This window comes from Pseudophryne corroboree, chromosome 1, assembly GCF_028390025.1.
Source record: "Pseudophryne corroboree isolate aPseCor3 chromosome 1, aPseCor3.hap2, whole genome shotgun sequence".
NCBI classification, from domain to species: Eukaryota; Metazoa; Chordata; class Amphibia; order Anura; family Myobatrachidae; genus Pseudophryne; species Pseudophryne corroboree.
The window spans coordinates 296,472,913-296,489,853 of record NC_086444.1 but is presented as its reverse complement, the minus strand read 5'-3'; the positions used below and the strand labels follow the sequence as shown (position 1 = coordinate 296,489,853).

At 47.9% G+C, this 16,941-nt stretch overlaps 1 protein-coding gene across 1 annotated transcript in view; it reads left to right on the top strand.

Annotated features, from left to right (window-relative positions):
* MYL2 (myosin light chain 2) overlaps window positions 1-12,659 on the top strand; it is a 37,643-nt gene extending 24,984 nt beyond the window's left edge. The window contains exons 5-7 of the mRNA XM_063964371.1: window positions 4,366-4,444; window positions 4,528-4,576; window positions 12,301-12,659. Of these exons, the coding sequence (XP_063820441.1) occupies window positions 4,366-4,444; window positions 4,528-4,576; window positions 12,301-12,402 (230 nt within the window). The 3' untranslated portion in view covers window positions 12,403-12,659. The remainder of the gene's footprint in view (window positions 1-4,365; window positions 4,445-4,527; window positions 4,577-12,300) is intronic.
* The last annotated feature ends 4,282 nt before the right edge of the window (window positions 12,660-16,941 follow it).

Below are 16,941 nucleotides of genomic sequence, written 5' to 3'. Positions count from 1 at the left end.
CCACGCTATTTGTGGTACCGAAGCCGGACGGCTCGGTAAGACCTATTCTAAATCTGAAATCTTTGAACCTGTACATACAAAAATTCAAGTTCAAGATGGAGTCACTCAGAGCAGTGATAGCGAATCTGGAAGAAGGGGACTTTATGGTGTCCCTGGACATCAAGGATGCTTACCTACATGTCCCAATTTGCCCTTCACACCAAGGGTACCTCAGGTTCGTGGTGCAAAACTGTCATTATCAGTTTCAGACGCTGCCGTTTGGATTGTCCACGGCACCTCGGGTCTTTACCAAGGTAATGGCCGAGATGATGTTTCTTCTGCGAAGAAAAGGCGTATTAATTATCCCTTACTTGGACGATCTCCTGATAAGGGCAAGGTCCAGAGAACAGCTGGAAGACGTAGTAGCACTAACCCAAGTAGTGCTGCAACAGCACGGGTGGATTCTGAATTTTCCAAAATCTCAATTGAACCCGACGACACGTCTGCTGTTCCTGGGAATGATTCTGGACACGGTTCAGAAAAAGGTGTTTCTTCCGGAGGAGAAAGCCAGGGAGTTATCCGAACTTGTCAGGAACCTCCTAAAACCAGGAAAAGTGTCTGTGCATCAATGCACAAGAATCCTGGGAAAGATGGTGGCTTCTTACGAAGCGATTCCATTCGGCAGATTCCACGCACGAACTTTTCAGTGGGATCTGCTGGACAAATGGTCCGGATCGCATCTGCAGATGCATCAGCGGATAACCTTATCGCCACGGACAAGGGTGTCTCTTCTGTGGTGGTTGCAGAGTGCTCATCTGTTAGAGGGCCGCAGATTCGGCATACAGGACTGGGTCCTGGTGACCACGGATGCCAGTCTGAGAGGCTGGGGAGCGGTCACACAGGGAAGAAACTTCCAGGGAGTATGGTCAAGCCTGGAGATGTCTCTCCACATAAACATACTGGAGCTAAGAGCGATTTACAATGCTCTAAGCCTGGCAAAACCCCTGCTTCAGGGTCAGCCGGTGTTGATCCAGTCGGACAACATCACGGCAGTCGCCCACGTAAACAGACAGGGCGGCACAAGAAGCAGGAGAGCAATGGCAGAAGCTGCAAGGATTCTTCGCTGGGCGGAAGATCATGTGATAGCACTGTCAGCAGTGTTCATTCCGGGAGTGGACAACTGGGAAGCAGACTTCCTCAGCAGACACGATCTACACCCGGGAGAGTGGGGACTTCATCCAGAAGTCTTCCACATGATTGTGAACCGTTGGGAAAAACCAAAGGTGGATATGATGGCGTCTCGCCTCAACAAAAAACTGGACAGGTATTGCGCCAGGTCAAGAGACCCTCAGGCAATAGCTGTGGACGCTCTGGTAACACCGTGAGTGTTCCAGTCAGTGTATGTGTTTCCTCCTCTGCCTCTCATACCAAAAGTACTGAGAATTATACGGCAAAGGGGAATAAGAACGATACTCGTGGCTCCGGATTGGCCAAGAAGAACTTGGTACCCGGAACTTCAGGAGATGCTCACGGAAGATCCGTGGCCTCTACCTCTAAGACGGGACCTGCTTCAGCAGGGACCGTGTCTATTCCAAGACTTACCGCGGCTGCGTTTGACGGCATGGCGGTTGAACGCCGAATTCTAAGGGAAAAAGGCATTCCGGAAGAGGTCATTCCTACACTGGTAAAAGCCAGGAAGGAGGTGACTGCACAACATTATCACCGCATTTGGAGAAAATATGTTGCGTGGTGTGAGGCCAGGAAGGCCCCCACGGAGGAATTTCAACTGGGTCGATTCCTACATTTCTTGCAAACAGGATTGTCTATGGGCCTCAAATTGGGGTCCATTAAGGTTCAAATTTCGGCCCTGTTGATTTTCTTCCAGAAAGAATTGGCTTCAGTTCCTGAAGTCCAGACTTTTGTAAAAGGAGTACTACATATACAGCCCCCGGTTGTGCCCCCAGTGGCTCCGTGGGACCTTAATGTAGTTTTGGATTTTCTCAAATCCCATTGGTTTGAGCCACTCAAATCGGTGGATTTGAAATATCTTACGTGGAAAGTAACCATGCTACTGGCCCTGGCTTCAGCCAGGAGAGTATCAGAATTGGCGGCTTTATCGTATAAAAGCCCATATCTGATTTTCCATTCGGACAGGGCAGAACTGCGGACGCGTCCTCATTTTCTGCCTAAGGTGGTGTCAGCGTTTCACCTGAACCAGCCTATTGTGGTGCCTGCGGCTACTAGCGATTTGGAGGATTCCAAGTTGCTGGACGTTGTCCGGGCATTGAAAATATATATATTCAAGGACGGCTGGAGTCAGAAAATCTGACTCGCTGTTTATACTGTATGCACCCAACAAGCTGGGTGCTCCTGCTTCTAAGCAGACGATTGCTCGTTGGATTTGTAGCACAATTCAACTTGCACATTCTGTGGCAGGCCTGCCACAGCCTAAATCTGTCAAGGCCCATTCCACAAGGAAGGTGGGCTCATCCTGGGCGGCTGCCCGAGGGGTCTCGGCATTACAACTCTGCCGAGCAGCTACGTGGTCGGGGGAGAACACGTTTGTAAAATTCTACAAATTTGATACCCTGGCTAAAGAGGACCTGGAGTTCTCTCATTCGGTGCTGCAGAGTCATCCGCACTCTCCCGCCCGTTTGGGAGCTTTGGTATAATCCCCATGGTCCTGACGGAGTCCCCAGCATCCACTAGGACGTCAGAGAAAATAAGACTTTACTTACCGATAAATCTATTTCTCGTAGTCCGTAGTGGATGCTGGGCGCCCATCCCAAGTGCGGATTGTCTGCAATACTTGTACATAGTTATTGTTACAAAAAAATCGGGTTGTTATTGTTGTGAGCCGTCTGTTCAGAGGCTCCTACGTTTGTCATACTGTTAACTGGGTTCAGATCACAAGTTGTACGGTGTGATTGGTGTGGCTGGTATGAGTCTTACCCGGGATTCAAAATCCTTCCTTATTGTGTACGCTCGTCCGGGCACAGTATCCTAACTGAGGCTTGGAGGAGGGTCATAGGGGGAGGAGCCAGTGCACACCACCTGATCCTAAAGCTTTATTTTTGTGCCCTGTCTCCTGCGGAGCCGCTAATCCCCATGGTCCTGACGGAGTCCCCAGCATCCACTACGGACTACGAGAAATAGATTTATCGGTAAGTAAAATCTTATTATATATATATATATACATACATATATATAGTCACTGCAAAATCCGGCACTCAAAGAGCAAGTACATCCGCCTGTGTGCCTTTTGCCAATATTTCACACATAGCTGGTTCAGAATAATAACTCATTCAGAACGGACACGGCACTCCAGGTCTTGGTATATAAACACTTTTATGTCCACAACATTAGAGCATGAATACATACATATCCAGGGTGGCAAATTCAGGGATACATCTCATGCAATATGGTAGTATGTGACAACACAAGCATTTCGGGCCACAGCAGGTCCCTTCATCAGGTTCTGCAAGTGCTCACAAAGGACAGACATAGACGTCCTGCCCAGTCTGTCCTTTGTGAGCACTTGCAGAACCTGATGAAGGGACCCGCTGTGGCCCGAAATGCTGCATTGTTATTATGCTCCAGTATGGTCTAGGTGGTGATCTACGATTCTGTTTATATATTTTCCTTTCGTTGTCCTACTTGGATAATTAGAGGTCATTGACTCACTTAAATGAGATGTATGTACTCTATATCAATGGAGCACCTAGAAATCTCATCTAACAATTTGTGAACTAGTTGCTGCTGGTTGCTATTGTTATTCATTGTGGATGTTTTCTGCTACCATGGAAGCTTGTCTTGAAAAAGATCCAGAAAATTGGATCGAAACGTCGACCTGTATAAGCCCGACTTGGACTGAATTAAATCTTTGTCATATTGCATTACATGTAAGAATTTCATTGGCGCCTCCAATTTATTTGGACATGATAGATATATTTGTGGACCTATCCCGTTAAGTGGGATACCACTGGGAGCACCCCGCAGTTGATATGTTCTATTTGATGTGAGTGCAGGATTTCTGCGTATATATATATATATACACACACACACATTTATATAAATCCCCAGCTCCGGCACTCTGGAGCTGGGGATTGTGCACTCCGCCACTGAAAGTGTGCTTTTGTTCTAGAAACGAGTGGCACCGTTGGATGTATATGTATGTATATTTGTCCAGCATTTGGTGTGATTGCTTGAGAAAAGGGCTATCGCCCTGAAACAGCTGTCGCTTTCAATACACAGTACTATTTTTGGAAATTTATTGCCTCCAGTGCCGTTTCTCTTTGGTGTTGTATATATATATATATATATATATATATATATATATATAGTTACAAAACTATATTGTGTTTGATTGTTTGATTTAACTTGTAGGAGCTGATCCGGAAGAAACAATTCTAAATGCTTTCAAAGTGTTTGACCCGGAAGGCAGTGGACTCCTAAAATCAGATTAGTAAGTAGACATGCCTGAATGATTGCTATGCTTGCTCCTATTTTAAGGTGCTCTTGACTGATCATTTTATGTTTTCTTTCTAGTATCAGAGAAATGCTCATGACTCAGGCTGAGAGGTTCTCAAATGAAGAGGTACAATTTCCAACTCATCTACTCCACTTAAGAGTGACAGAGTAAACGTTATCTGTAATATTCTTCAGATCCTTGTGTTATTAAAATGCATCTAATGTGGTTGATTTAATGAAGGAGAGATACGAAAAAGGGGAAATGATTCAGTAAGCAATACAATCTGCAGTGTTGTTCAGAGCAACATACAGTAGTTGGCATGCAGCCGACATTTCCATTTACTGATCTGGTTCATGGAACTGCAATTCTGGAGCAAAGAAAAGGGACAGATACAGTACAAGTTTTTGTAACTGACAATAATCAATTAATCAGTAATCTATTTCTCCTTACACTGTCTGAGTTAACAAAGCCTGGGTTGGATGTCATAGGTGACTAAAATAGATATTTATTAGTTGCTAAATAGATTTCTGACTTTGGGCCTTAATCAGATGGCTTACGGTCATTAGGTTGACAAGACTTAGGTCGACAGTCATTAGATCGACCACTATTGGTCGACATGCATTAGGTCGACTTGGTCACTAGGTCGACATGGTCATTAGGTCGACGTGAACAAGGTCGACATGGAAAAAGGACAACCTGAGCTTTAAAAAAAATTGTTTTTTTATAACTTTTCATACTTTATGATCCACGTGGACCACAATTGGGAATGGTACCCCTTACCCGAACCATGGCGAGTGAAGCGAGCCATGCGAGGAGACATGGTGCACTAATTTGGGTTCCCCGTCACTTTACACAGAAAACTACACCAAAAAAAGTAAAAAAAACTCATGTCGACCTTTTTTTCCATGTTGACCTTGTTCATGTCAACCTAATGACCATGTCGACCTAATGCATGTCGACCAATAATGGTCGACCTAATGACCCATACCCAATCAGATATGGTTGGATTGTGCATCGCTACTGCTTACTTGGAAGCAGCAGCAATGCACTAGAATGGCAATGCAGCAAAAGGCATCTGATATGAGTAGATGCCGCCTGCATGCATTTGTGATCCAGTGCTACATCCTAGGATGCTGCGCATGCGCCGCAGTGTGCCGGCGCATGGCAGCCGTCGTTGCCCAGTGATTGCCTCTGAGACAGTGGCAGCCGCTGGGCATGAGGGGGCTGGACAGCAGCGTTAAGCAGCCGTTTAGGGGGAGCAATCTGGCCAACGCAGGTGTGGCCGGACCATTGGGGGGGTGGGCCGCGGTGGCTGCGTGCAGCCAGTGGCAGCGACAGTTAACTACCGGCCAGCCACAGGAGCTGCGCTGGCCGGGAGTTACTCCACAAATACAAAAGCATCGCCGCTGTGCGATGCTTTTGTATTTGTGCAGGAGGGGGGGGGGGGGGGCGGACTGACATGCGGGGCGGACTAGCCCTGTGCTGGGCGTCCCCCCGCATATCAGGGAAGATGATCGTAGCTGTGCTAAATTTAGCCAGCTACGATCAACTCGGAATGACCCCCCTTGTCTCGATCCTACTGTATGTTGTTTTGTCACTAGAACTTCAGGATACATATCATATTTCAAAATCAGTCTTGAGATACTGTAGCAGATAACAGAGCATAGCAAATGTAGGAGTAAGTAAAGGGGGTACACACGGGCAGATGTGTGCTGAGCGATCTATCACAGACCGCTCAGCACACATCTCTCCCCCCACTCAGCAGTGCGCAATATGTGATGAGCGGTGGGGGGAACGGGGAAGGGGTGGGTGCTCACTTCACACAGCGATGAGGTGAGCGACCTGACTAGATGCATTCAGGCACAATCTAGAGCCGGCACGGAGCAGCGCATCGCTGTGGGCATACACACGGAGAGATCCTTGCTTCATTTGCTTAGAAATTAAGCACGGATCTCTTCGTATGTACCTCCCTTAACAGCCAATATCTAACATTCCATAAAAGCAATGGCACCGATATATATAATGTGTGAATGTTACATGGAAGTCTTTTGAGTCCATTTTAGTTTTCAAGACTGATGGGCTGATTCTCAGTTACACACAGTCACGTCTCTGTACCTGCATCTTGCTACAAAACCCTTCCTGGTGTAAAGCCTTTCGCCCAAATGTGCATGGACTCAGACACCCACTTTGAGCGTCTTTAGATGCTGAAATACTGCTTAGTATGTCTTTCGACGCCACTATTGATCGCACCATCGAAAACTGGCACAGCTCTATGTTAGGTGCAGATTCTCCATCTGAGTATGGCCTCCACTGTGACCGATTAAATATTTTTCTGCAGTGGGGTACATTGGTTTCCACAGGGAAACATCGGGGTGTAGCGATGGATATTGATCCAGGCACCAACAGGCTAAAGCTTTAGACTGTCCCAGGATGCATTGGGGCTTCCTCAATAACCCTGCCTCCAGGCACTGTGAGCTTAATTTCAAGTTGGTGCCTGCAGACGCAGGTGACTTAACAGGGGGGTTGCACAGGGCAACCCTGAAAAAGCTTTTAGAAGACTTCAAGGGCTGCAGCACTTACATGTCAGGGTGACATTCTGTGCTACGGCTCCGTCACCTCCCCAGCGGCGTCGCATACTCTCGCTGGCTCTGTTCCAGGGTACTTGCGCGGAGACGCTCCGGCTCTAGGCACACGGTCGCAGACGCTCTCCAGGTTCGCGTGGCTGCTACTGAAGGGAGGTAAGAGGGTCCCCCAGACGGGACCCGCAATGAAATTGCATTCCTGTCGCAGTCTAGGGAAACGGACTGCAATGCTGGCGTGGACACTGTACAAGAGCAGGGACCCCACTATATACACCAGGGCATAGGAATACAGGTGGTGAGGACCAGCATAAGGAAGGCGCTTGACCTATAGCCCCTCCCCCAGCTCCAGGCGCCATCTACTGCTGGTGTTCCCACCCTGGAGCTGCCTCACACTCTCCCTCACTCGCTGACTAAGACACTGGGCGCTATCTTCTATAATTAGCTGCGACCGGTCTCCGGGACTGCAGGGCAAGGTCTCCTCTGTAAATCCCCCTGTACATCAGCGCTGTGATTTTACAGACACTTAAGTATTCTACATATCAATAATAAGACAGCGTTAGTTAAGAACAAGTGTACCTGTGCCAGAATATATTGTACGAGTATTCTGATATATACATCTGGTCTCCGACCGCACATTGTTTTATTTATATATATATATATATATATATATATATACACATACTAGTCCAGTGCAGTTTTATTGTCTTACTAAAATAATTATCTGCATTGTCACTGTGACTGTGTGTGCCTGTATCTGCTGTGTGAATTTCACTTAGTGTATCCCAGCTACATCTATCACTATATTCTGTACCCTAGGACTAGGTGCGTCAGGGTCTCATATATAGTGCTGCACAGTATTTACCGTTAAGCGTATTCTACTGTGTACTCAGTCACATTATACCGGATTTATTCACTGGTGTTGTGCACTGTGTACGCAGTCACATAATACCGTATTTAGACGCTGGTGTTGTGTACTTTGTACGCTGTCACATGCTAGGGGATTTATTCACAGGTATTGTACTCTGTCTGTATCGTACTCATACGCTCTGTGGTTGCATTCACAAAAATGTCTAACACAAAGGGCGAGAAATCCACGGATGCTCCTGTATCATGCAGCGTGCATGTGCCAGGGATTTACCTGAGGGGGAAGATTTGAATGATGCACTGTGTAATAAGTGCCATACATCTCCCAGTCAGTCCGCAGCTCCTGTAACCAATCAGGAGCCACCTTGGGTGGTGTTCTCAACTATGCTCTATAAGCTTGTGGCACGCCTTACGCCCCCTATGGGTCCTCCTGTGCCATTGCAGCCACATATTGTCCCTATGGTGAACCCACCTTGGGCGGATAATTTGTCTACCCAGTTGCAGCAATTGAATCAATCTTTGGTTAGAAATAAACCTACCCCAACTCACTCGTGTCAAGGGGTCATCTAAGCGGCCCACTTCCTCCTCACAATCCACTAATCTCTCGGAAGATTCTTCTGATGAGGATGGGGAGTATACTGACCCGTCAGACACTGATACAGCTGCTTCTGATGAGAAATCTACAACTCAGGTTGATGCCTCTGACCTAGTGGTTGCTATTAAGCAAATCCTACAAATAGATGATGATGTGGATACCACTACCGTGTCTAAGAAACCTGATAAGTTTAAACGTCCGAAGGTAACTAAAACATTATTACTGCATTCTGACCATTTAGTAGACATAAGTCAAGAACCCCGGTCTTCACCAAGAAAGAAATTCTCCCTATCTAAAAAGATGGTAGCTCATTATCCTCCCTCTTCTGAGTTGTGTAACAAATGGGAAAATTCACTGCCCGGTGGATTCACGTCACCTGCCTCGCGGTGTCATCTACCCTACCTGTCACCACTGTCACCTCACTGAAGGAACCGACAGATAAGCATGTGGAGGGTTGCCTGAAGTCTATTTACTCCCTTACAGGTGCTGTATATAGACCCACTAGAGCAGCCTCCTGGGCTGCAAAGGGAACTGAAGCATGGGTTCAGACATTAGAGGAAGAGCTGCCTCAGGATATATCTGACACTGCCAGACAATACCGGTCTCATATTACCACCGCCGCCTATTACATTCAGGAGGCGTCCTCTGAGGCACGTGTGTTGGCGGCCAAAGCATCAATTACGTCCATCCTGGCTCACCGTATTCTGTGGTTGAGGTCGTGGAAGGTGGACCTGGACTCCAAAAAGACCTTGGAGGTACTCCCTTTTAAGGGAGACATCCTATTTGGGGAAGATATAAGATTGTGACTGACTTAGTGACTGCTAAGACTGCGTTTCTCACGAGAGCAAAAGGTCAGGCAGACCGAGACAATCTCGTGCTCCCAAAACCACTAAGCCCAAGGCAAAACAATCCTGGGCTGCCCATCAGCCTGCTTCTAAACCAGACATGCCTGCTGCATTACGGGGCGGGCCTCCCCCTGGGGGACCCCAGGGTGGGAGGCCGACTTCTGTGATTCACCCAGGTCTGGTTAAAGACCACTTCAGACGCATGGGTGCGAGAAGCTGTCTCTCACGGGTACGCAGTCTCTTTCAAGAGATGTCCCCCTCACCAGTTCTGCACAACGGTTATTCCTTCAGGTCCATTGAAGGCGCAAGCTCTACTACTGGTTGTGCGTTCCCTCCTGGATACAGGAGTAATAGTGCCGGTACCACTGTCCCAGAGAGGCAGAGGTTACCACTCAACCCTGTTTCTAGTCCCGAAACCCAATGAGTCTTTCCGGCCTATACTTAACCTCAAATCACTGAACAAGTTTGTGAGAGTGTCCAAGTTCCGTATGGAAACACTGCACTCAATTGTACTGGCCATGGAACTCGGAGACTATATGATATCCCTGGATATACAAGATGCTTACCTGCAAATACCTATTGCCATATCGCATCAGCAATATCGGCGGTTTGCTATTGGCAATCTTCACTATCAATTCCAGGCTCTGCCGTTTGGACTGGCCACGGCCCCTCGGATCTTCACCAAGGTAATGGCCATGATGACGGCTCATCTCCATCGTCAGGGAGTCAGGATCCTGCCGTATCTGGACGACTTGCTGATTCTTGCAAAGTCCCACGATGTCCTCCTCAGTCATCTACAACTGACGTAAAATTTCCTACAAGCCCATGGGTGGCTCATCAACTGGCATGATGCACCTGGGGGCACTGCTGGACACACACAGTCAATGGCTGTTTCTGTCTCCTGAGAAGGTTCTGATGTCTCTCCCATAGATCCAAGGAGCGAGCGGCCAGGCAGAGGTCAGTGGTCTGGAAGCAGGAGCGGGGCTGGTGAGTATTGTGTGTGTGTGTTGTTGTTTTTTGTGTGTGTGAAGCAGCGCTACTTGGAGGCAACTTCTACTGGTGGCAGCTGTACTGGGGGCATAACTACAGGAGGCATCTGTACTGGGGGCAGCTTCTAATGGGGGCACAACTACAGGGGGCATCTGTACTGAGGGCAGCTTCTACTGGGGGCATAACTACAGGGAGCATCTGTACTAGGAGTAGCTTCTACTGGGGGCATAACTACAGGTGGCAGCTTCTACTGGGGGGGGCATCTGTACTGAGGGCATCTGTACTGAGGGCATCTGTACGGGGGGCATCTGTACTGGGGGCATCTGTACTGGGGGCATAACTACAGGGGGCAGATTCTATTGGGGTCATCTGTACTGGGGGGCAGCTTCTACTGGGGGCATCAGTACTGGGGGCAGCTTCTACTAGGGGCATAACTACATGGCACATCTGTACTGGGGGCATAACTACAGGGGGGCAACTTCTACTGGGGGCATATCTACAGGGGGCATCTGTATTGGGGGCATAACTACAGGAAGCATCTGTACTGGGGACAGCTTCTACTGGGGGCAAAACTACAGGGGGCATCTTTACTGGGGCAGCTTCTACTGGGGGAATAACTACAGGGGGCATCTGTACTGGGGGCAGCTTCTACTGGGGGCATAACTACAGGGGACAGCTTCTACTATTGGCATCTGTACAGGGGGTAGCTTCTACTGGGGGCATAACTACAGGGTACATCTGTACTGGGGGCATAACTACAGGGGGGCAACATCTACTGGGGGAATATCTACAGGGGGCATCTGTACTGGGGGCATAACTACAGGAGGCATCTGTACTGGGGACAGCTTCTACTGGGGGCATAACTACAGGGGGCATCTGTACTGGGGCTGCTTCTACTGGGGGCATAACTACAGGGGGCATCTGTACTGGAGGCATAACTACAGGGGTAGCTTCTAGGGGCATCTGTACTGGGGGCAGCTTCTACTGGGGGCATAACTACAGGGGGCATCTGTACTGGGGGGCATAACTACATGGGGCAGCTTTTACTGGGGGCAGCTTCTACAGGGGGCATCTGTACTGGGGGCAGCTTCTACTGCGGGCATAACTACAGGGGGCATCTGTACTGGGGTCAGCTTCTGCTGGGGTCATAACTACTGGGGGCAGCTTCTACTGGGGGCATCTGTACTGGGGGCATAACTACAGGGGGCATCTGTACTGGGGGCATAACTACAGGGGGCAACTTCTACTGGGGGCATAACTACAGTGGGCAGCTCTACTGGGGGCATCTCTACATAATTTAAATTGGGGATACTATTGGGTGACCACACCCCTTTCTTTTTTTGAGTCCACGCACCTTTTTTGCAATGCACGCCTACGGCGCGCACATACCCTTTAGAGCGGGGGCGGGTGAGTTCCACCACCTCTCCAGGACTACTTTAAACACTGGCTGTACCTTTGCATAATGCCCATATGAACCCTTTGGCTCATATATTGTGTGTAAATATGGCTCTGGTACTTGCCAGTGCCTTCTAAGCCTTTGTGCGGTGCCACGAGGCTCTTGTAGGGTTGGTGGTCTAGGACCAAATCAAATTATTTATGGTCAAAGTGATAGACAAAACCAGTGCTGATGTCTGCCAATCATAAAACACGTGGACAATCAAAAACACACTGGAGCACTACCACATAACAGAACCTAGGGATGACAGGTAGGAACAATTTACTTAATTTAATATTTTTTCCGAAATTCGTCAATGAAAAACTCATATCCTAGCGGTGCTGTGAAAAAAATGCTGATACTCTAGGTGCCTTGATTCCAGAATCAAGTCCAGTCCAGTATGTACATTTAGAGCAGAGAATACCTTTAATACGGCACTAAAATAAGATTTTAAAAAAAGTTAGGAAATCTAAAAAGACAGGCAAGTGTATTTTGTAGTAGTGTGACATTTTAGTGTCTTTTTCCTTTATCTACTGTAGGTTGACCAGATGTTCACAGCGTTCCCACCTGATGTTACAGGAAATTTGAACTACAAAAACCTTGTCCACATCATCACACATGGAGAAGAGAAGGAGGAGTAAAGTGATCCTGACATTTGCTGAAATTCCTGATATTTTATCAGATTAAAAAGTTATTTTTGCCTCAATTCTTTGTATTATTCAGATTAACCCTTATGACAAAGCATCACCATAAAATTCCATATTATTTGGTGTTTTACATTGTACTACTACACCATTTTTTCTTAAGGAACATCCCACGATTCTGTTAGTGACTTCATGACTCAAAAAAACAGTATGTGCATATCTATGTATGTATGATAATAAATGTTATTTCTATACTTGCTAGCCAATATTTTATGTAATAATAACCTACAAACACATTTCAGAGTCCTGTGAGAGAAGACCAGCCTCCCAGATACTGCGGGGACATTATCTCACTGTAGCCCATTTCTCTGCAGCTCATGTCACAATTGTCAGTATTAAGCAGCAGGGCCACAATATCGAGATTGGCTGCCCTGTCACCTCCCAACAGGAGTTCCTCTTTAATATCTCCTGGAAGGTAGAAATGGAATATAGGCAGGGGTGGCCTAAGGGGTGGTAGTCATGTGACCGCCGGTCGGCTGACCGACAGTCACATGACCTCCTCCGTGAGCCCGACGGCTCACTATCCCGATGGTCGGCATGCCGACCAACAGGGACTATTTCCACTCGTGGGTGTCCACGACACCCATAGAGTGGGAATAGAACCCGTGGCGACCGCAGGTCGCCACCGAGCCCGCAGCGTGGCGAGTGCAGCGAGCCCGCAAGGGGCTTGCTGCACTCGCCCCTCCCCGCCGGGATCCCGGCGTCGGTATGCTGCCGGGATCCCGGCGTCGGTAAGGTGACCGGCGGTCAGGAGACCGCCGGTCACCCGTACTACACCCGGCCTAAGGCCCAGGGGGTTATGTAGGGACTCACATCAATATACAGCGGAAGTGAGTTGCTGATTATCCGATTAGCATTTATTGTGCTTGCACTAGGCTATGACATACCCCCAAAATCAGGCTGGTCTACCTGCATTAAATGAAAGGAAGTCTGCAGGCCAGTGCCTGAGTAGTAGGATAGGGCCATGGTACACATGTCTTTTCTGACATTTCTCATTCTTTTTTTATTTAAAAATAACAAGGGAGGAAGTAATATGTGGAGTGCATTTTTATTCCATTTTAGCATGCAGTTAGAATGTGATTTACATGCAAATATTCCACAAAAAAAGAATTATTATTATTATTATTATTATTATTTTTTTAAACATTTTTAGAGTAAAATTTTTTATTTTACGTAAACATGTCAGGTACACATATCAGATGGTACAAGCGAGTTATCAAAAGGTAGATGCATATTTCTGCTGCAGGGTACACTGGGCTCCACAAGAAATAACATTGGGGTGTAGAGTAGGATGTTAATCCGAGGCACCAACAGGCTCAAAGCTTTGACTGTTCCCAAGATGCATAGCGTCGTCTCCTCTATAACCCCGCCTCCGTGCACAGGAGCTCAGTTTTGTAGTTGGTGCCTTGCAGTAAGCAGGCAGTCAACAGGGGGGCTACTCCTGCAGCCCTAAAGAAAAAGCTATTTCAGAAGGAAAGAAAATCTGAAGACTTCAAGGGCTGCAGCAGTGTCTGGATGTCAGTCAGACATCCCCTGCTGCAGCTCCATCACTCCCCCAGCGGCGCTGTATACTCCCGCGCCCTGGTTGCCGGGTAATTACAGCGGAGGCTCCGGTGTTCTTCTGGTTAGTCACACACTCGCCCGGTGGGAGGCGGGCCGCACGCACTGGCGTGGACACTATAAGGGGCAGGGGCTCCACTAGCCACCAGGACACTGGGCACAGGTCGGTTTTCTTCATAAAACCGTTTGAGAGCCTGCAGTGCCTGGTGGGGAAGCCAGCATGGGGGATAAGGCCTGACCTGTTGCCCCTCCCCCACCCCCAGGGTGCCATTTAGGCAAATGTTCCTGCCTGGAGCTGCATCTCTCTCCCTCACTCCCTGTCAGCCGCCATTACACAGAGCTGCGCTGTTCCTGGGGCTGCTTGGGTAAATCCTCCTGTGTAAAGCCGCCTGCACGTCAGCGCTGTGCATTTTACAGGACACTTTTACAGTGGACAGTGTTAGTTAAGAAAGAGTGCTTACAGTCAGGGTTGTGTGGTAGAAATACCCTGTGATATACATCCAGTATTTGCTGTGTTTTGCTATATCTACTGTTTATATATATATATATATATATATATATATATATATATAGCAATACTGAGTATTACTTTGTATTGCTAGTCCAGTGCAGTCTTATTGTATGATATAACTTCTGCATTTTACATTGTGACTTTCTGTGTGTGTGCATGTAGCTGCTGAGTGACTGCCATTTCGTGTATTTCACTCAGCCTGCTACCCCTATATTCTGTAACCTGAGGGGGCTAAGTGCGTCAGGTTTATTAGACTATATAGGTGTTTCACGAGATATACTTACTGTGTATTTTTCTCTGTGATTTCTGGTCACCATATATCTCTTGGGTTCCCGGTTTGTTCTGATAACACTACACTGGGAGTTCTTGCTAGATATAGTGCTGCTAATATTGTACTGATATAGGGGGTAATTCCAAGTTGATCGCAGCAGGAATTCTGTTAGCAATTGGGCAAAACCATGTGCACTGCAGGGGAGGCAGATATAACATGTGCAGAGAGAGTTAGATTTGGGTGTGGCGTGTTCAATCTGCAATCTAATTTGCAGTGTAAAAATAAAGCAGCCAGTATTTACCCTGCACAGAAATAAAATAACCCACCCAAATCTAATTCTCTCTGCAAATGTTATATCTGCCATACCTGCAGTGCACATGGTTTTGCCCAACTGCTAAAAAAAATTCCTGCTGCGATCAACTTGGAATTACCCCCTCAGTGCTGCTAATATTGCCTGATATTGAGCTTCTCATTATGTCAGCTGCAAGGGGCAATGGAACTGGGGCTTATCCCACATTGAGTGGAGGTGACACTGCAGACACATTTGAGGAAAACATGGCAGCAGAGAGTTCAGGTTCTGGGGGTTCTTTGCCCCCCAGTGGGTTTGTAGCAACGGGGGTCCACAATGACCCGCCCTGGGCTACCTTCTCCATGTTATTAAATAAGCTGGTAACTAGACTTACGCCCCCTGTGGGACCGCCTATGCCAGTACAGCAGTTTATGGTCCCTGCAGTCAATCCGCCATGGGCAGATCAGATCTCATCTCAGTTACAGCACTTGAACCAATCACTGACTAAAAAGAAGTCTAACTCTCGCCCGCCTAAGACTAAGGCGTCATCTAAACGGGTCGCTACTTCCTCACAATCCACCACTGTTCCAGACACTTCCTCTGATGAAGATGGCGCATATACTGACCCCACAGACACTGACTCTGATGCATCAGATGGGGAGGAACGGTTACAGGTGGATGTCCCTGATTTGATTGAGGCTATCAGGCTGTTTCTTCAAATTTCTGATGAACCGGAACCTCAGCCTGTGTCTAAAAATCCGGACAGATTTAAATGTAAGAAAGTAGTTAAACAAGTTTTGCCTCATTCCCAACACCTGGCTGACATACATCAGGAATCCTGGGAAAATCCAGGAACAAAGTTCACGCGCATAAGAAAATGTTGGCTCGCTATCCTCTCTCTGTGGAGCTATGTAAAAATTGGGAAACTCCTCCGCCTGTAGATTCCCATGTTGCAAGAATGGTAGTTTCCTCAGCTCTGCCAGTGACTACCGTCATCTCTCTGAAGGAACTGAACGATAGACGTGTGGAGGGTTGTTTAAAGGCGATTTACACCCTAACAGGGGCTGTGCATAGGCCAACCATTGCAGCGACATGGGCTGCTGAAGCTGTTGAAGCATGGGCTCAGGAGCTGGAGGCGGAGCTACCTTCCAACGCTTCTGATCATGCTAGACAATGTCTCTCATATATTACCACAGCTTCTCATTATCTTAAGGAAGCGGCTTCCGATGCCGGGGTGCTGGCGGCCAAGGCTGCGACTACGTCCATCTTAGCTCGACGTATCCTTTGGTTGAGATCCTGGTCTGTGGATCTGGATTCTAAGAAAACCCTGGAGGTACTTCCTTTCAAGGGAGACATTCTTTTCGGAGAAGACCTCAATAAGATCGTGGCTGACTTAGCTTCTGCTAAAGCGGCTTGCCTACCGAGTACGGCACCTTCGGCGCCGAAGGCTAAAAGTACCTTCTCTCACTCCTTTCATCCTCCAGGAAAGGCAAAAGGTCAGGCATACCTGAAACAAGCTCATACTTCCAAACCTGCTAAGCCCAGACCCAGGCGGGCCTGGGCTGCCCGTCAGCCTGCTTCCAAAACAGACAAGCCTGCCGCATGACAGGACGGGCCTCCCTCTGGGGGATCCGAGGGTGGGGGGCCAACTTCTAGGGTTTACCCAGGAATGGTTGAAGACCCCTTCCGATGCCTGGGTACAGGAAGTCGTCACTCAAGGTTACGCCGTATCCTTCAAGTATCGTCCCCCTCATCGATTTTGCCTGACAGGCATCCCTTCGGACACGGTGAAGGCAAAAACTCTTCATTCGGTGGTACAGTCCCTCCTGCACACAGGAGTGGTAG